General features: G+C 52.5%; 3 protein-coding genes across 6 annotated transcripts; 2 read left to right on the forward strand and 1 right to left on the reverse strand.

The window, feature by feature from the left end:
- Positions 1 to 2668: 2668 nt before the first annotated feature.
- On the forward strand, positions 2669 to 9366 carry EFNA1 (ephrin A1). Of its 2 annotated transcripts, XR_015716131.1 has the most exons (6): positions 2669 to 2864; positions 6124 to 6419; positions 7401 to 7466; positions 7628 to 7678; positions 7852 to 8115; positions 9267 to 9366. XR_015716131.1 is itself a non-coding variant. In XM_016221647.2 (5 exons), the coding sequence occupies exons 1-5, from the start codon at positions 2773 to 2775 to the stop codon at positions 7962 to 7964; spliced, it is 618 nt and encodes a 205-aa protein (XP_016077133.1). In that variant the 5' UTR covers positions 2669 to 2772; the 3' UTR covers positions 7965 to 8753. The 2 variants fall into 2 exon arrangements, 1 of the variants encoding a protein (XP_016077133.1); XM_016221647.2 differs by lacking the exon at positions 9267 to 9366 and having other exon boundaries at positions 7852 to 8753.
- A 249-nt stretch (positions 9367 to 9615) lies between these two features.
- Positions 9616 to 11844, forward strand: SLC50A1 (solute carrier family 50 member 1). 3 transcript variants are annotated; one of them, XM_016221645.2, is made up of 6 exons: positions 9625 to 9803; positions 10107 to 10184; positions 10321 to 10444; positions 11007 to 11168; positions 11441 to 11560; positions 11642 to 11844. In XM_016221645.2, exons 1-6 carry the CDS (start codon positions 9724 to 9726, stop codon positions 11741 to 11743), a joined length of 666 nt encoding a protein of 221 aa, XP_016077131.1. In that variant the 5' UTR covers positions 9625 to 9723; the 3' UTR covers positions 11744 to 11844. The 3 variants fall into 3 exon arrangements, with proteins under 3 accessions (XP_087684134.1, XP_016077131.1, XP_016077130.1); XM_087828008.1 differs by lacking the exon at positions 11007 to 11168 and having other exon boundaries at positions 9616 to 9803; XM_016221644.2 differs by having other exon boundaries at positions 9725 to 10444.
- Positions 11845 to 11996: 152 nt separating this feature from the next.
- On the reverse strand, positions 11997 to 13071 carry DPM3 (dolichyl-phosphate mannosyltransferase subunit 3, regulatory). The gene is made up of 2 exons (XM_016221373.2): positions 12970 to 13071; positions 11997 to 12793 (listed from the first exon to the last, which is right to left on the reverse strand). The coding sequence occupies exon 2, from the start codon at positions 12786 to 12788 to the stop codon at positions 12510 to 12512; it is 279 nt and encodes a 92-aa protein (XP_016076859.1). The 5' UTR covers positions 12789 to 12793; positions 12970 to 13071; the 3' UTR covers positions 11997 to 12509.
- Positions 13072 to 18944: the final 5873 nt, after the last annotated feature.

Here is an 18944-nt window from a genome sequence, read left to right on the forward strand (position 1 = left end):
GCCTCCTAGTGGCTCTCAAGAGTATGGATCTGCAGTCTGTGCTATGACACTTAAAGGCGAGTTTGTTGTATAAATAGTGGTTTGTCTGTTTCCCCTACTGGTATGCATGCTCCCCAAGGGCAGGGATTTTACCTTCGTTGCACCCTTACCTTCGTTGCTAATCCCAACACCGGGCCCCTAGGGGTGCCCCATTAGGTCAGAAGAACGACCCCTAAACGCACAAATATATGCATAGAAGAGTAATGAGATCAAAGCCTGAAGTGAGAATGTTGGGGACAGCGCCAAGCCGGGGAAGGAGGGCTCCGTGTTCCGTTTGTGCCTCTCATTCCCCCACACACACCTTTCCACCCGGCTTGCCCCAGACCTAGACGCCGGCAGGGCGGGAACGGACGTGGCCCCGCCGGGTTGGGCGGAGCGAGCCTGGACCTGCCCGACCCCAGCGGCGCAGGCTCCCTACATGTTACCGCCCTGCAGTCCCAGCAGCCAGAGAAAAAGGGGGACGTACCCCAAACCGTCTCCTCCAGGGGGCAACCCTGGGCCACCCGGGCCACCCTCTCTTTAGAGCTACCACCACCCTCCCCTCCCTAGCCCCTCTCCCGCTTCTTTTCAGAGCAGTAAGTGGGTACAAGTTAAGCACCTTAACTAAACAGTGATGTCACCCACTCAACAAATATTTACTGACCAGCTACTGCGTGTGCTAAGTGCTGTGCCAGGCATTGTCAGTACAGCAGAGAACCAACATATCCCTGCCCTCGTGGAGCTTTGATTCTATGGGACACAGGCGCACGGACGGGATAATCTCGTGGGGGGCACGTGGGGGGCCGACACCCAGATGTCCTCCCAGGTGAGTAAAAAGCGCGTGAGGCGCCGCCCTGGAGCTGGTCGGCGGGTAGACTTCGGCCCCTGCGGGAGGAGCTGGCTGCAGGTCGGGCAAAACGTTGGGCTGGGCACGTCGCCTGGGGCAGGTGCGAGCCAGAGGGTGAGCCGGGTGGGGGCGGCGCGCAAAGCCTGGCCTGGGCCCTAGTAGGCGCTAGGTAAATATTTACGGCCCGCGCAGCACGTCGGACTTCAAGCAACTTGCGCCCCGGGGGTGGGGGCCGGCCTGGGCCCTCCTCCGCCCAGGCTCCTCCCCACCGGGTCAGCTCCGGACTAGCCGTGGCGTCCGGCCCGCGTAATTACAGGGGCTGCCGCCAGTCCTGGCCGTAAAAGAGCAGGATGAAACGGCCTGGGAACCCGGGAAGCTGGGCCCGCGCCGGCCCTGGGCCCGGAGGCTGCGGCTTCCTGCGCGCGCAGCCGCGTGCGGGGCTGGCCAGGGGTGCGCACACGCTCCTACACCCACCCGAGGCGCGCGCAGACAGACACGCGATCACACACACAAGCACCAGACACCCGGGCACGCGGCGCTCGACCCTCCCGCGCCAGACACTCCAGCCCAATCAAACACCTGCCCGCCCGCTCCTCCCCGGGACCTGGGGGGCAGGCTCCCACCCGCCAGCCCCCCTGCAAACCACAGAAGACCCCGCGGGGAGGGCCCCCCCAGAGCGAATTCCAGTGGGTTTGTTTACAGGGCGCGGGGGAGGGGGCAGAGCTGGGTTCTGGGACCTGAGGACTGCGAGACCCAGCTAGCTGCCCAACCCCGGGACGCCGCACAGACACTCCTGCCCCCTGCCTCACATAATCTGCAGGCCTGTGCACGCTTCCCTTCCTCTTCACACAAACATTAGCATACACACGTCAAAGTTTCACACGCTTCCCCACCCTACACGCGGCTGTGATAGTCCTCAAATGCTTTCACCCTCGCGCGCCATCACACGTATCTGCACAAGCCAGATGCACATGTGCGGTTAGTTTGTCACTCTTCATGCTCAGATTCTCACAGTCCATATTCAAATCCCATTCGCACGCTACACACGTGTGTGTACACACACACACACACACACACACACACACACACACACAGGTCATTAGCACCCTTTGGCGCACTAGAAACAGGAGCGAACCCTCTCGAGGGCCCCAGATCCCCAGTGTCTCTCCCTCTCTCAGGCACCGAGGTGCGCCCTTAGCCCCGGCCACACACGTTACACACTTGATCACTCAGAGTAACACTTTATTCCTGGCATCTGGGCGATGACACAATCTCCCGAACAAAGACAACATTGACAAACCCAACAAAAACAAACAGCTGTATATTTGAGGAGGGGCAGCTGAGAGCAGAGTCCGGGAAGGGGGGGGCGGTGGCGAGGAGAGTGTGGGAACGCCGCGGGGAGCCTGGGAGTTCGAGGCTAGGGATGGGTGCCGGACCCATCAACAACCTTGCACCCTGCAAGACCCGCGCGCCGCGAGGGAAAGCCGGGTCTCTACCCCGCATGTTCGCAGAGCTGCTGGTGGAGTTGGTTGTCCTCTCCCGCACGCGACTCTGCCGGGGGACACAGACCTACCACCCCGCACAGGCCCAGAAAGCAGCACACAGACCGCCGAGTGAGTGCACACGCAGCGCGTTGCGGATCCGCCCGGGCTGAGCGGAGCGCTCGCCGCCCCTCGCAGGCGCTCCCCTCCTCCACCTCCCCAGTCCCCAAGCCCCAGGGCAGCCGCGCGCCGGGCGGGGCGGGGGGCGGGGCGGGGTGTCGGGCTGCGCTGGCCCAAAAGGCGGAGTCCGGAGGCGCAGGAGCCAGATCTGAGAGCGTTGTGCCGACTGCGCCTCGGAGAAAGCCAGCGAGAACCCAGACCCTGACGAGCCCCTCGTTCGCGCCCGGCCTGGCCAGGCCCCGAGCTATGGAGTTCCTCTGGGCGCCTCTCTTGGGTCTCTTCTACAGCCTGGCCGCTGCCGACCGCCACACCGTCTTCTGGAACAGTTCAAACCCCAAGTAAGCCCCGAGTCCTGGGCCGACGACGGCCGGCAAGGGCGTCTGGTTGGCACTGCCTCCCCACCCCAGCTTAACTGTCCCAGCTAGCTCCCGACTGGAGTCTTGGGGTGGTGACCGAAGGCGGGAGGGATTCCATAGATGTTCTTCCCCTCTCTTCTCCCCCATAACTGAGAGTAGGCTACCCCAGGGTAGGAACCTGCCCGTGTCTGCTTGAGTGGCCACTATTTCTGCTCCCCCTTTCCTTCCCTCTGGCACCTCTATTTCTCCGAAGTGAGGAACCTATGCTGAACAGTTCCTGCCTCCCGCATGGACCACCCTCTGTGGCCACCAGGGCTCTTGTAGGTCCTTCCACCACGAGAGCCTGTATGCCTCTCCTTGTCTGTCACTTGGGCATCTGCCCACACTGACAGGTATCTGCTATGACATCAGGAGTAAGCAATCAGGAGTAAGCAGAATGCTCACTGTGATCCTAGAAGGGCCTCTCAGGAGGGAACTGGGCTGCATCCATTGAGCATTCATTCTGTATTTAAGATGACTGTGGAAAGTCCCCCACCAAGGGATCTTTTGAGGTGACATGTGAGGCACATGCTGTGTATGAGCAGGGCGAAGGTAGTCGTCTGTTTACAAGGTTCAAGTAGTAAAACTGAAGAGATTGGGGGAGGGAGGTCCTGGGAAAGGTTCAGAAGGGATGGAAGGGGTTAAAAGGTTACAAAGGGCTCTGGGCAGAAAGGAGTTAATTTCTTCTAGGCAGTGTTAGGGCTGTGAGGCAAATGGTACTGGACTGAAGAAGCTCCATGGGACCCTTTGTTTTTGCCCTTGAGTTTTCTGAAGTTACGGGAACAATATTTATAGAAAAACAGGAGAGGAGGGGTGGACAGCTTGGGGTCAGGAAAACATTACACGCAGCCGGCTACCCCAGGCCCGGTGCGCCTGCCCCACACTCCCCTTGAGAAATGTATTGTGCCAGCTTCCTCTGATCCTGCAGCAGCATTGCCTGGTGAGGGGGTCTGTGTCTGTGGCATGTTGGGTGGGGAGAGAACAGCTAGCTGCCAACCCCAGAGGGTAGTGCCCTCTTGCTCTTGGTTTATAAGGGGTGGCCCAGACAGCCCCCCCCACCCCACTCCTTGCTGCCTGCTCTTTGCTTCCTTGACCAAATCTTGTCCTAGTGGGAGAGAGCAAAGTCCCTGTTTATGCCCATGCCAGGTGTTGGCTGAAGGAGGAGGAGGGGACAGGAAACTGTGTGTAGGGAGGGGGTGACCCTGGCCTTTTCCGTTCCCAAGCTCCCAGCTTTCCTTTCTTTCAGGAAGGAGCCTCTTCCTTGCCCCTTTCCCCGCCTTCCCTGACGCCACTGCCCCCCTTTCTCAAATGCAGACCAAGAGTCAAAAGGGCCCTAAGTGGAGCAGATTGTACCCCAGGAAGGGGGTGATGGGTGCCCCCATCAAGCAGAGCGTCTGCCCTATTCATCTGGCCACACACACACCTACCATACCCAGAGCTAAAGAGAAGCCAGCCCAGAGTGGAGCCCACAAGCAGCCAAGCTGGGCCCAGCTCAGGGGCAAAGATGAGGTGGCAATGAGCTGGGTGGGTGTGAGGTTGGCATGGGTGACTCAGGGAAGTGAGCATCTGCCCTGGGATCTTGCAGGGGGGGTAGCGTGGGATGAAGGGTGGTGCCACTGGGAGCTGGGCACTGGCCTCCTCGGTACTGGAGGGGCAGGTACCCTGCCCATTCAGACCTTCCAGCTCCCTTTGCCTGGAGGAGAGTGCCCAGGGCAAGTGGCCACTGTGCCATCCTGGGGTCCTAGGGGCTCTTCACATTTGACAAGGTAAATTTCACAGACTCTCATGAATTCGGGGCGGGTGGCAGAGGTGGATGAGGAATGAGTCAGTGCCCTTCACTGGAATGGGGGAAAGATGCCAGGCCCAGAGCTGAAATACCTGTTCTGAAATGGCTTCTATGTTTATCTCTCCAGAGAGGAATTTTAAAAGCCTCTCTCTGCTTCTCTCTCTCTCTCTGCCTCCTGCCTCCCTCCCTGCCTCTCTCCCTCTCCCTCTCTTCCCCAGGGTGGGGGAGGGGGCCCTGGTAAGCCTAGTTTGAGAACTGACGTCCTGCTGCAAGGCCAGGCCTCCTAGGGGTCATGTTGACTGGGCAGTGGGTGCCCACCTCCAAGGCCTTGGCCTAATTCCTGCCACTCCTCCCACCATCCATGCCCAGGGCTTTGGTTTGTCGTAAGTTGGCAGCCAACTCTGCTGAGTGTCTAGCTGACAGTGCTTAGGGGAATTCAGAGAAGCTGACCAGCTTGGAGAGGGAGGTGAGGAGGCACTTTTCCCCCTACTAGGACCCCACCCAGACTGGAGCCAGGTGTCTGGAGCTGGGGGGAGGGCCTGGTGGGCAGTCTGGCTGGAGCCTGAGGAGCCTGGAGGGAGTGGGCTGGGGGAGGGGAGCCCGCTCCACCTTGGGAGGAGAGTGGCTGCTTCAGATCTGAGAACTCCAGCATTTCTGGAGCTCACCTCACAGCTGATTGTGTGGCTTTTGTAGATAAAAGGACAATGATGTTTCGGTGCTTTGAGTAAAGGGACAAGGAGACCTGAGCATCATTTTGAGTAGCTCAAAGGGGAGATTTGAGGAGAATGAATGAATTTATTAAAGTGATTTAACTTAAAGGATTCAGGCATTATCTGTAGGCATGGGTATACTGGGGGCTTGGGGGGAAATGAAGCTGAGAAATGTGAGATATACTCAGTGGGAGGGGAGGATGGATAGAGTAAGAGGAGTGAAGACATAAATGTGCTGAGGCTGAATGCTAGCCTGGTAAAGAGAAGGGTTACTTGGGTCCTGATGGCAGAATGGGCCAGTAGGGTCTCAGACTGAGGTCTGACAGCATTTAAAGGAGCACCTGGTAGAATAAATTTGGGGAAATATTTATAGGTAGAAGAGAATAATGAGTGAGCTAAGGAAATATTTAGAAGCCCATCCTTGGGTAAATATCAGGGGGGTTATGGGAAGTGCTTCGTTGCCTGAAAGATACTAAGTGGATGCTATTTATTGGATTATGGGACACAATGATGGTACAGGGATGTTTGGAGATAGTGGAAAGATATTTAAGAGATCAAGATCAGTAAATATTGGGAATTGAGATTGTCAGAACATGTGTGGGGGTCCAGTGTGAAATGTGAGGGGTCATGAAAACATTTGGAGACTCAAGGCTCTGGTCTGGCTTCGCAGTGACTGCTTGCTTCCTTCCCCTCTGCGCATACCCAGGTTCCGGAATGAGGACTACACAGTACATGTACAGCTGAATGACTACCTGGACATCATCTGTCCCCATTATGAGGATGACTCTGTGGCAGCTGCTGCCATGGAGCAGTATACACTGTACCTGGTGGAGCTCGAGCAGTACCAGCTGTGTCAACCTCAATCCAAGGAACAGGTCCGCTGGCAGTGCAACCACCCCAGTGCCAGGCATGGCCCAGAGAAGCTGTCTGAGAAGTTCCTGCGCTTCACACCCTTTACCCTGGGCAAGGAGTTCAAAGAGGGACACAGCTACTACTACATCTGTGAGTGCCTGGGAGGCATGCAGGAAGGTGCACATACTGGGGGCCGCAGCTGGCATGATGCATATGCCTGAGTACAGGCTTAGTGGGGAGTCAAGCAGCAGAGGGCCTCTCCAGTCCTGGATTCTGTTTTCATTCATTCACATTACAAATGTGGAGTGAGCTTCTACTGGGCTTGGTACTGCGGTCACAAAGATAAATAAAACACTATAGGTTCCCTGTCCTCAAGGAAGCTGGGAAGAGACACACATAGGTTAACCATTAGAACAGTATGATATGGTAGGCATGAGCACAGGGGCCCTGGAGTAATGACCTGGGTACCTTCCAGGTTAGGGGGGCTCAGAGAAGACTTCCTGGTTTCCCAGAGCTTAGGACAAGCAGAGGAGTTGACCGTAAATGAGGCGACATGTGCAAAAGCAACATGACCATCTTCAGGGAACTCCATATGGTCAGCCTGGATTAGAGTAGGAGGTACACTTCAAAGTAGGAAAATATGAGCTTGGAGAGATGGACAGGGCAGATCACAGGGACCTAAGAAATGCTAAGAAGTTTATCCTGAGGGCAGTAGAGAGCCACTGGAAGATTTTAATAGTGATAAGATTGGCTTTTTAAAATGCATCCAGGCCTCACCCTTTCAGTGGTACCTAGGCAGAAGGAGTACAAAATATCTGGGTAAGGGGAGCATGCTGTGCAGACCTCACCCAGCTTCCAGCTGGGACTCCTGAAGGATGGACTATGGGGAGGGGACAGTGTCTATGTTCTTTTCACCACCATCTCCAAAGCCAAGGGTTATTCCAAAGAAGGGCAGTTGGACTGAACATGGGGCAAAAAGTGGGCAAAACCTAAAGAATCAAAGCTTAGAGGAAAGAAAGGGGTTCAAATGAGCAGGGACTGAGAAAGCAGGGCCAGAGGCATTTGCACTTCTTTTTTCTCCCAACAAAGGTTCCTTCCCCTTCCTTAACTTTGTGTGGGTTTATCTTGCAGCCAAACCCATCCACCACACAGAAGACCAATGCTTGAGGTTGAAGGTGACCGTCAATGGCAAAATCAGTGAGTGTCAGGGCCATGTGAACCTCTTTCCTCCATTCCTCTGCTAGACCTGGCCTAATGACCTGGGATGGTGGGAAGTTCCACTGGCCAGCCCACCCAGCATTCCCATTCCTCTGTCTCCCTCGTATAGTAACTAATCTATGGCCATCCCTGTGTTTTAGCTCACAGTCCTCAAGCCCATGCCAATTCACAGGAGAAGGGACTTCCAGCAGGTAGGTAGCTGGAGTAAATTGGGCCTGGGGCAAACAAGGGTGTCTGTTTGAGGAGGCTGGGTACAGGAGGTAGCTCCTTTACCAGGCAGGGACTGGAGAAACCTTGTTGGGCAGAGGGCCAGGGCCAATAGTGAGACTGCTCACCTGAGAGCCTTTGCCCTCCCACCTTGCAGATGACCCAGAGGTGAAGGTTTTACATAGCATCGGTCACAGTGCTGCCCCCCGCCTCTTCCCACTTGCCTGGACTGTGCTGCTCCTGCCATTCCTGCTGCTACAAACCCTGTGAAGTTGTATGCCACATCTGGCCTAAGGACTAGAACTGTGCTGTGAAGACAGAAGCAGGCACCCTCACCTATCCTGGGGCCCCTCCCAAAGCCCCAGTGCTGGGAACCACTCCCACCACATGCACAAGCTGCCACCCAGCAGCTTCAAAACGGGTCAGTATTAAGGGTTTCAACCCATAGGAGGTCAGCATGCCTGGTAGTGCCATCCCTGCCTCCACCTTAGAGGGATGGACAAAAAAACAGGACAGTCCTTCCCCCTGCAATTCCTGCCCTTAAACCAAAACAACAAGCTGTGCAGACATGGACTCTTAAGAAGGGTACTGTGGGAGCTGAGCTGGAAGGGGTCTGGGATTATGTGGGTAGACACTGAGTTTGGCAGAGATGCCCCTCCCACAGAGAGCCAGGATGCCAAGATGAACTGACTGAAGGAAAGGCAAGAGACAGTTTCCTGCCTGGTAGCCAGACAGGAGAGGCAGTATGCTTGGGCAGACCCAGGATCTCCCATCTGTAGAGCTGCTGTGGAGAGGTTTGCAGCCAGCCACTGCACTCTCTCCTATCCTGGGGTAGCACTCCTCAAAGCTGAGCCAGCGGGGGGCTGTGCCAACCTTTTCCTAGAATGTAGCTGTAAGGGCAGTGCCCATGTGCCCAGAGTCTGTGCCTAGAGTGTAGCCTGAAGGGCAGGGCCCACATGTACAGGATCTGTATATAAACTTGCTGTGTGTCTGTGCTGATTTCTACAACTGGAGTTTTTTTATACAATGTTGTCTCAAAATAAAGCTGTGTTGTTTTTTTGTTGTTGTTTTGGAGTGGCTTTTCTGCCCCTCCATACTAACATGAACCGTTGAGTCTCTGCTATGGAGGATACCAGTAGCAATTGGGTTTGAATTTTTTCCCCCTCTCTGGAAAGAACACATTCCCTTCACCAGCCCCAGAGTGGGGGGTTCCCTCTTCAGGGTTGTTGGGGACAGGAGTGCTCCCCACAGTATCTCAGGCTCTAGGCTGAACCCACTCTGGAAGTTCTTCCTCTGCCTCACTTCCACCCTTGCAGCGCTGGGCTCTGGGCTTTGGCATACCACGCAGATAGTCATACTGTTGAGTGAGTCAGGGCAGCCCTCAAGAGAACACCGGCTGAGGCAGGCGCCCCACTCAGCAGCCCCACCAACAGAGACTTGTGGGAATCTGGGAGGGAAAGTTCCCAGCAGCAGTCGGCTTGGACTAGGGGGTCACCTGCCAAGTTGGTGGTGTGGCTGAGAGGAGAGGGCACCTGACAGAACTGGTGATTCCTGGCAACCCCTGTTATTTAGGGGAAAGACTGGGAAGAGGCTTCAGCAAACTGGGAAAAACCTCCCAAACCCTGGGCCACTGAGATTCTGCTCTGGAGCTCTGAGTGGGAATCACGCTGAAGTCCGGTTGGGTCCAGCACGACTTTGACGTCTACCACGTAGGCTCGAGGGCCCGTGGGAGAGTAGAGGCCGGTGTGTGGGTGATCCCAGGGGTACACGGTGGGGGGAGCGACGGGTGCCGGGACGGCCCGCGGAGCCCTAGGAAGCGGCGCACCGAGACCGGGAGGGCGACGTCAGGTCCCGGAACCTCGCGAGCCTGCGGCCGGCGCGGGGGCGGGGCCTGAGTTCCCGCTTTACGTCCTAGGCCGTAAAGTTTCCGGGGGACCGCGGAGGACGCGGAGAGGCGGGGCCCGACGTCGCGAGCCCCGCACCAGCTGGCCTGCCCGCGGCGCTGCGCGCAGAAGCGGAGTTTACTAGGATGGAGGCGGGCGGCGTGGCGGACACGCTCCTTTCCGGAGCTTGCGTGCTCTTCACCCTCGGCATGTTCTCCACCGGCCTGTGAGAGCGCGGCCGGTCGGGGTTGGGGCAGGACCAGGAAGCCAGGAAAGGAGCGAGAGGGGACGGAGACGTGGCTGCAGCCCCAGGCTGCGTCCGGAACCTGGGGTCAAAGTGGAATCGGGTCGAGGGGACCGGGGTACCAGGGCGAGGCTGGTCACTTGACCCGAAGAAAGCCAGGGAGCTGAGGGGCGGAACCGGGGGTCTGCAGTTTTCAGGGGAGGATGACAGGCCTTTGGGGAACTCCACTCCCCAGCAGCCTGGTTCTCCCTTCCCCTCACCCCTGCCTTCGGGGCACTATTACAGCTCGGACCTCAGACACATGTGGATGACCCGGAGAGTGGACAATGTCCAGTTCCTGCCCTTTCTCACCACGGATGTCAAGTGAGAGGGATGACAGCTGCAGCGGGAAAGACTGTCTGAGAGGGGGGTGGGATGGGGTGAGGACTGTGGAAGAGGCCCCTCGGGTCCCCTCCCACATTCAACCCCGCGGCAAATGTCCATCCCCTCCATCCTACAGCAACCTGAGCTGGCTGAGTTATGGGGCCTTGAAGGGAGACGGGACCCTAATCGTCGTCAACGCCGTGGGCGCTGTGCTTCAGACCATATATATCTTGGTGTATCTGCACTACTGCCCTCGGAAGGTAGAGGCCCTCCCTTGCACCCACCTCTCTGCTGCATGCCCTGCCTTGCTGGCAGGAACAGTGCTTCCTGGAAGACTCTAACAAGCTGGCACTGCCACCCTTTCCTGGAAGGCCCCTCCAGCATTGCAATCCTGCTTCCTTCATAAAGTCTGCCTTGATACTCATACACCGCCCCCTATTCTGGCAAGGCTGGTAGCTCTGCCTAACCGGATAGTGCCTTACTGCCCAACAAACAGGGAAAGGGCTTCAGAACCAGGGCCAGTGGCTGAGAATGAGATGATTAGCTGTTTCCCCATTCAATCATACAAGAATTTATTAAGCTCCTCTTTTGTGTACCAAACACACAAAAAAGATACGTTTCCTTCCCCTAGAAATCTCCAGTGTTGTGGGTGAGTCAAGTTACTGGTGGGGGAAAGGCTGTGACAAGTGCAATACTGGAGGCCTAGACAAAGGTTGGCTCCCCCACTGGAGCATGGGAAAAGGCAGGATGAATTACTTCCAGTGGGGGAGTCAGAAAGGGCTCCTGGCACACCTAGAAGTAAAGCTATTCTCTCTCCTGCAGGGTACTGTGCTCTTACAGACTGCAACCCTGCTGGGGGTCCTTCTCCTGGGTTTTGGTTACTTTTGGCTACTGGTGCCGAACATTGAGGCCAGGCTTCAGCAGCTGGGCCTCTTCTGCAGTGTCTTCACCATCAGTATGTACCTCTCACCATTGACTGACTTGGTGAGTGGGAGTGGGAGTGTCCATGGAGGTGGGGGAGATAAGAAGGGTCAGGCTTCCATAGCCAGAGACTGTAGTGTACACTCCAGGGGAAGGGAAAATTCAAATCCTGGAAAGTCAGGGCAGTAGAGGTGGGTAAGTGGAAGGCAGGAGGGAAAAGTTGGGTAACAGAAGATCAGGGAGGATACTTGACCTATTTTCTGAGGAAATTATTAGGCAAGGTGGGAGCTTTACTGTGTGTCTGGGCTAGGAGTATCTTTCATCCTTTCCCACAGGCCAAAGTTATTCAGACCAAATCAACCCAACGTCTCTCTTTCTCACTGACCATTGCCACCCTTCTCACCTCTGCCTCCTGGACTCTCTATGGGTTTCAACTCAGAGATCCCTACATCATGGTAAGCAGCACAGGCATGGGGCAACAGGTGTACAAGGTGGAAAATCAACTCCTCTCCTCATAGTAGCCCTTGTGATTTCAGGTGCCCAACCTTCCAGGAATCCTCACCAGCTTCATTCGCCTCTGGCTTTTCTGGAAGTACCCTCAGGAGCAAGACAGGAACTATCAACTCCTACAAACCTGACCACAGGACACCTTAATGCCAACCTATTACCAAAGAGGTTCAAACCAACCTGTTTCAGCTGTTCCTGCTGACCAGCTTCATGTGTGCCATGGGTTATGGGAAAGAAACAACTTTGAAAATCTGGGGACCAAAGAGCTTTACTTAAAGAGGGTGGGACCTGGGAGATGAAGCACTTATTTTTTAGATATTTTTTAATTTTGGAGATTGGGGTGAAATCTTTAGAATGTGCCTTAAAATAAACTGTTCCCTACCCCTGCCCATCAAGGCTCATTCTCTATTCAGTGATTATCAACCTGCCTGGTTTGGTGAAGGGTAGAGGTGTACTGTCTAATTCAGTTATTCTTGGGCTAGTAGGGTTAGCTCAGAAAAGGTATCTAAAAGAACCAGAGCAACCTAGGAAAGACCTAGGGACTCCTTCAAAAGGACAGAGCTTGGATATTATGAAGAATGTAGGTTACGCTTCAAGAAGTACTTCCTGACAGGGTCAAAAGCACTAGAAAAGTGAAACATTTCCATCCTGAGCGATCTTGAGAAGGAGTCTTTGCCTCCTTTGGAGCAAAAAGGAGGAACACCAGCAGAATGCAAAGATAAAGGCTCGGATGACCTCAGGAAGGTGGCTTGTCTGCCTCTTACTTCTAGACACTTGGTACACACACAATCCCCAATTCCCATTCTCCATACTAAACAAAGTTAGAAAGTAAACTTGTTCTTTAATGGGGGGGGTGCGGGGGGGGAGGGCTGTCCAATCGCAAATGGGGTTCAGGTGTCAGAAGCGCATCCCCCTGCGGGACAAGTCGGCTCTGGCCTCCCGGATCTGGCTCTGCAGCTCGAGGGCGGCGTCCTCGCAGTCATGAAAAGTGGCCACGCGATAGCCCACAGTGCCCAGGGCAAAGCAGCCAGCAGATACCAGCAAGTATGCGGGTAGTGGCCAGAGGACCTCCCGGCAGGACGAAGGCAAATCCAGGCCCAGGGCCCCCGTGGTCAGGGCCGCCCAGGCGGAGCCCAGGAGCGCCAATGCCCAAAGCCACTGTGCTAATTTCGTCATGGTCGCTGCGGGAAGAGCAAGCAGAGCTCGAGATCTTTCCGCGTCGCGACCCCCGCGTCATCTGAGACCCATCTGTCCTTCTCCCTCACCAGGTCCCTGCGTCTCACCTGCCCTCAGGCCGCTCTGCCCACCCGCTCTCACCCTCCTCGCCCTCTCCATTCAGGCCGCGACCCACACGTACCTCGGCCGCGCGCTTCCCAGTTCCGTAAAGGTCTGACGTCAGCGTGCGGGACGCTCCGTGGCTCGCCCTCGCCTTCGCACCGCCTTCTGGGAGTTGTAGTCCTCATGGCGACGCCTGAAAGCCTAGCGGCCGCCGCCTTCCCCTTTACTGAGTTCAGCCGTCCCTGCTCCGGAGGCTACCGCTTGGGTGCTGGAGGGGCTTCGGTGCTGCTTCTCTCCCGGAGAATCCCGCTCCAAGCTGGCGTGGGGCTGCGGAAAGCCTGAGGCCATTGTGCGCCTGAAAGCTGTATGATTTTGTTAACCAGTGTCACCCCAATAAATTCAATAAAAAGGAAAGAAAGAAAAAAAGCCCGAGGGCACCTTGGAATATCATTCTCCTTAAACTTCATTTATGCATACAAATTCCATTCGTTCAGTCATTCCTTCTGAAACTGGACAAAAATAGGTCTGGGCAGCCTGTCACCATTTGAGCCAACTAAGCAGAGACAGGGTTGAATCATACGAGGTTTATTCCAATATTGCAGCCAATAAGGGAGAGCAGTAAGGGTCACCCATGAAAATCTGCTCTGCTGCCCCTCGCCCCCCATAAGTCAGCTGCTTATAATGGGTAGAAGGACAAAGATCAGGTGGGAAAGTAGGAATTACAGGCGTGGGGAAGTAGGCAAGGTATAATGCTAACAGGTTACAAGCAATGTGGGCTGGGGGTCGCAAAGGACGGGTGCCTCCTGGATTCCATTGTTTGGAGAACAAGGCTGTTAATCTTACCTTGATGATAGGCAGTTCTTGGAAAAGGAGAATGTACCGCATTCCAAGGGTAATTCCCATGTCCTGGTCTATAACTCCCAGCCAGGGTAGAAAATGCTTTTTCTAATTAGAACAGAACAATCACAGTTAACAGAACATAATTAATGTTTCTTATAACTATAGCTAACACTCAAGGTCAACAGAACATGAGCAACATCTCTGCCCCTAACCATTGGAATGTTTCTTGAGCGCCATGATAAACTTTGGAGAAATAGAAATACCAAGACATATGGTCCCTCCTGGGGTGGAGGGGGAAAAGAGGAGTCAGTAAAACGGATGCATTGGCAAGTAACCATGATGCTTTGAGATAGGTGTTAAAACAAAGATTGTCATATTTTTAAAAAGAAAAGCAGAGGAGAAACCAGTACAGCTTGGAGCCAGGGGAAGAAGGGCCCCAGGAGGGTGTCTTTAAGGGGGAAAAGTGTAGAACAGAAGAATTGTCTGATATGCTTAAGGTATTGAGAGAAGGTGTATACATCTTTCAGAGGGTATGGGGAATGAATTCATAATATGTATATAAAAAAACAAGTAAAAGAAAAGGTCAGATGAACAAAATAAACTGACAAACAAAATAGACCCAGAGACATTGAAGCATGCTACAGACTATTGTATTTCAGAGGGGAGAGGGAAGGGGGTGAGGGTGGAGAGTGGGAAGAGACTAACCAAAGAATTTATATGAATATATGCATAACCCATGGACACAGACAATAATGTGAAGGTCTAGGGAAGGGGGTAGGAGAGGGGTGGAAGGGATCATTGGGGGGGGGGGAATGGGACACCTGTAATACTTTCAACAACAAAGATAAAAAATAAAAGGTCAAGCAATTATCAACTTTAGGAAAAATAAAGAGCTATAAAAGGAAGGAAAGAGAATTGATAAAAGGCCTGCTTGGTAAAGACCAGTAGGAACATAACTGTATGTTGAACAGAGTTAAATTTATCACTGCTCAAAAAAGAACACACACCAGAGGAACTATATGGAGTGGCTCATCAAAGGAAAAACAGGGTCATTATAGGCTATGGTAAAGGTGGATTTAAATAAAGCAGTGTTTTGATAGGTTCAAGGTAAACACCGATATAAGTGAGGGAATCAACAGCAAGCCTGGGCTGAGAAGTGGACTGAGGATTCACTTGGAAACTACAAAATTAAGATAATTAATTTTAGATAATTATGTAATAGACAACTACATAATTAAGATAAATCTACAGTTGTGTCCAAAATCCCATTATCTGAGGCTTTGCATCTAGGCTGGAATTCAAGGCTGCTTCTTTGTGTCAAAGTAATCCACATGGCTCAGACTTCCAGGCAAGGGTGGCGTGTTCCATTCTCACTGACTGATTTCAAGTAGCAAAACTTGTGGCTACGATTCTAGAGAAGGAAGTTTCTCAGCCCCATGTCTTCATGTTAATTAACGAAAGCAGTTTTTACAGATTTACAGTCTTAGTACAAACACTATGTAACTCAGCTGTGAAGAATATTTTCACAGCGTAATAATGTAAACACTGAGTGAATATTGATTTAACTAAAAGTTTAAATATATTTTAATTGAGAGTGTGGGGGTAGGAAGCATATTAGAAGAGTTAGGATTAGAGAGAACTATATCTTCATCTTCCACCACAGACAGTATACTGATTATATCTAAAATATGAAAAAGAAGCCCTGGCTGATTTGGCTCAGTGGTTAGAACGTCCGCCTGTGGGCTGAAGGGTCCTGGGTGTGAATCCGACCAAGGGCAAGTATCTGGCCCCGGGCAGGGCATGTGCCGGAGGCAACCAATTGGTGTGTCTCTCTCACACTGATGTCCCCCCCCCCCATGAAAAGCAATGGAAAAAATATCCTTGGGTGAGGATTAAAAAAATAAATAAATATAAAAAAGAAATAACAATATAAGCATGTTATTTAGAAATATAAAGGCAAGTGCCAAAAGAAGTAGCCAATAAACTTGAGAGTGGTTTACGCAGGAGTGTGTGTATCATGTGGAAGAGTGGGACAGGGACTGTTAGTTTTCATTAAATGCCTTGTAGAACTAGTTGGCTTTTTAAACGATGCAAATTTCTTTGTTAAAATAAGAATTAAGACAGAATAAAAACATTTTTTAAAACCTGCTATATGAACTTCAAAACTCCACACACACACACCCTGTCCCTTCCCCATTCTGCACCCCACCCCCCAAATCCTACTTATTGGCTCACTCGAGACCTCACTGGTCACAATGACTTTCAGGGCAGGTCAAGGCCAGGCATCAACTCTGCAGATCCAGAAATTCTATTTTATTCACCCCCAGTAGAGCTGGCTGTGAATGACTGCCACTCCCCATAAAATTTTGGAGGGAAAGATGAGGAGGGGCTACAATACATAAAGACAGATAATAAATTATAACGTAATAATCGGCAGCAGAATAAACATGCACTGAGGGGTCGTGGTTAACGTTCAGGCTGCTGTCGTAGATGCTTGTGTGTCCCTATTGTGAGCGAGGAAACCAGAGCAGAGAGACAGTGGAAGGTAAGTTCTTCTTTCCAACTTGGGCCGGCGTCGTGGCTCCCACAAAGGGCGGCGGGAGTAAGACGGGCCGTTCTGCCATCGACGAGGCGGTGACCAGAGTGGGGTCAAGAAGCGGGCCTCTCGGGCACTCAAGGAGATCCGGAAACTTGCCACGAAGGAGCTGGGACTCCAGATGTCCGCACTGACACCCGGCTCACCAAAGCTGCCTGGGCCGAAGGACTAAGGAGTGTCCCGCGTCGATCAGGGTGCGCTTGTCCAGAGGACCGGGGGAGGATGAAGATTCGCCAGACAAGCTCTATGTGCTGGTCACCTGCGTACCTGTCACCACTTCCAAAAATCTAGAAACACTTAATGTGGACAGGAGCTAACTGCTGATTGTCAAATAGAGTTGTTGTTGTTTTTAAATTTTTTTTCAGAAGGTAAGTAACTTGCCCAAGGACATGCAGAGAGTAAGAAGCAGAGCTGTCCCATCAGCTCAAAGCTATGTGCTTAGTAATTCCACCCTCGTGGGTTATGGTCCAGGAACGGGCAGATAGGGATCATCACAGCAACTGATGTTCATTGGTTGATTACACTGTGCCAGGCGCCGTAATGAGTACTTTATGTGCATTATCTCATTCCACCTTCACAGCCATCACAAGAAGTAGGTGTTAGTGTTATCTACATCTCACAAGTGAGGGAACTGAGGCACACCCCAAATGATCTGACTTCAGAGCCTGCAGAGTTTGCCACTACAATATAGTACCTTCCTCCCAAGATCCACTGAACAGAATAAAAAGCGAAAAATTAGATCAAATATATACCAATTTAGCATATGATAGATATGGCATCTCAAGCAAGTGAGAAAGGGTGAATTGCTTGAAAACCACTGGCAACTAGCTTACCATTTGTAAAAGTAAATGAAGTTAGAGGTCAGCCTCACACCTCATACCAAAATTAATTCCCAGTGCATTAAAAAAAATAATGTGAAAAGTGAAATCCTATATATGTCACAAGAAAATGTGGGTCCTGGATCTTTCTTTTACTTAGCAATGTGATCTTGGGCAAGTAACTTAACTTCTCTGGACCTCAGTTTTCTCGGCTGTACAATGGAATCAATGATTAATTGATCCTCCCTTGTGGGGTTGCTCTAAGATTAAAGGAGCTAATCTAGGTAGGGTACTTAAACCCACTTGTGGAATTTGGAAAGCCATAATGGGTGTCAGTTACTCTTGTGCTGTTATGAATAGCTGTCATTAGTTACATCTCAGGGCTTGGCCCCCCAGTCTCCCTCCCATCATTCCCAAACCATCTTCTGAGGTAAGTTACTTCCGCAGATGGATAAACTCATGTTCGTTAGGTTTTTCTGTTCTTTCGAGCTTTGATTTCAGAGGGAGAGAAATTCCAAATCTGGGAGCCTTCATGCTAAAGTGCATGGAAGATGGGAAATGTACAAAATTACATACAAAATAGAGGAAGGAATTGACGGGAGGAAGGCTTCCTAGAGGCCCTGGCACTGGAGTTGGTACTGGAAAAATGAGTAAGAGTCGTTCAGGCAGGGGCGTGGGGCATGAGAGGCCAAGGGAACGTCTGAACAAAGGCGTAAAGGCATGAGAATCCATGGTGAATAATCCTCTGTGGCTGTTTCTGGGACAAAGACAACTTCCTGGGGGAGTGGCAGGAGAAGAGGCTGGAAAAGCAGGCCAGGCTATTAAAGACCCCTTGAAAGTATTTGTGTTGGGGGGCAGGGTCTGTCCCTCAGGTCAGCAGCTTCGCACCTCAGAGGAGTGGGTGACCCCCACGCGTGCCTGTGTGTACAATGTCAGGCAGGAGAGCTTCTGTGTGCCCACAGGTGCCAAGGTGATTACTGGCCCTTGGCAAAGCTTCCAGGTGGTCAGGCTGTGTTCACTCCATCCCTGTCCTCAGGGCACCCACAGTTCCTCTGGGGAGACAGGCAGAACACACATGCAATCAACAAGAACACATACTTACAAAATTACAGCCAGGCTTTAGGAGGAAATGGTAGGTAGATCAGAGATCCCGTTGCTGATTGGAGAGGGGGCGGGGTGAGTCAGGGTTTCCTAGAGAAGAGCTGGAGACCAAGGTGGGACAAGAAGATAGCCTGTGGGAGGAGGGACCAGGAACAGGCCTGGCAGCTGAGGGAAACATCTGGCTGATTCTGGGGATTCAGCAGTTTGGAACTGAGGCAGGGTGGAAATTGAGTTTCAGAAAAGAGCTCAAAGTGTGACAGTGGTGGGCTGCTATTAGGGTCCTTGTTTCTTCCTTTAACAAATATGTATTGAGCACCCACATACATTGAGACCTCAAGCAGTGTTCTAGTGAACAAAACAGACAAACTCCCTGCTTTCAGTGAAGTGGTGGGGGTCAGAGAAGAAACAATCAAATAAATATTTAATATATAAAGTAACGAGAAGAGCCATGAAGAAAAATACAGCCAGGTAAAGGGCTAAATAGGGCGACAGAATATGCTGTTATATAGCACAGCCAGAAAGGCCCCACTGAGAAGGAGACATTTGCAAGGAAACCTGAATGAAGTGAAGGAGGGAGAAGTGTTGTAGTTCAAGTCCAAAGACTTCTTGCTGCTGAATTCCCCCCTGCTCTGAGGAGGTCAGTCGTTTGTTCAATGTAGGCCTTCAGTGGATTCGATAAGGCCCGGCCATACTGTGGAG

The sequence above is a fragment of the Miniopterus natalensis genome, chromosome 19, assembly GCF_054644295.1.
Source record: "Miniopterus natalensis isolate mMinNat1 chromosome 19, mMinNat1.hap1, whole genome shotgun sequence".
Taxonomy (NCBI): domain Eukaryota; kingdom Metazoa; phylum Chordata; class Mammalia; order Chiroptera; family Miniopteridae; genus Miniopterus; species Miniopterus natalensis.

Bases quoted from the DNA above. Each gene is read 5' to 3' on its own strand.
- EFNA1 (XM_016221647.2), top strand. From the start codon at position 2,773: ATGGAGTTCCTCTGGGCGCCTCTCTTGGGTCTCTTCTACAGCCTGGCC. The intron at 2,865-6,123 runs GTAAGCCCCGAG...GCGCATACCCAG, and splicing joins TGGAACAGTTCAAACCCCAA to GTTCCGGAATGAGGACTACA. The intron at 6,420-7,400 runs GTGAGTGCCTGG...TTTATCTTGCAG, and splicing joins ACACAGCTACTACTACATCT to CCAAACCCATCCACCACACA.
- SLC50A1 (XM_016221644.2), top strand. From the start codon at position 10,148: ATGTCCAGTTCCTGCCCTTTCTCACCACGGATGTCAAGTGAGAGGGAT. The intron at 10,445-11,006 runs GTAGAGGCCCTC...TCTCTCCTGCAG, and splicing joins TGCACTACTGCCCTCGGAAG to GGTACTGTGCTCTTACAGAC. The intron at 11,561-11,641 runs GTAAGCAGCACA...TTGTGATTTCAG, and splicing joins TCAGAGATCCCTACATCATG to GTGCCCAACCTTCCAGGAAT.
- DPM3 (XM_016221373.2), bottom strand. From the start codon at position 12,788: ATGACGAAATTAGCACAGTGGCTTTGGGCATTGGCGCTCCTGGGCTCC.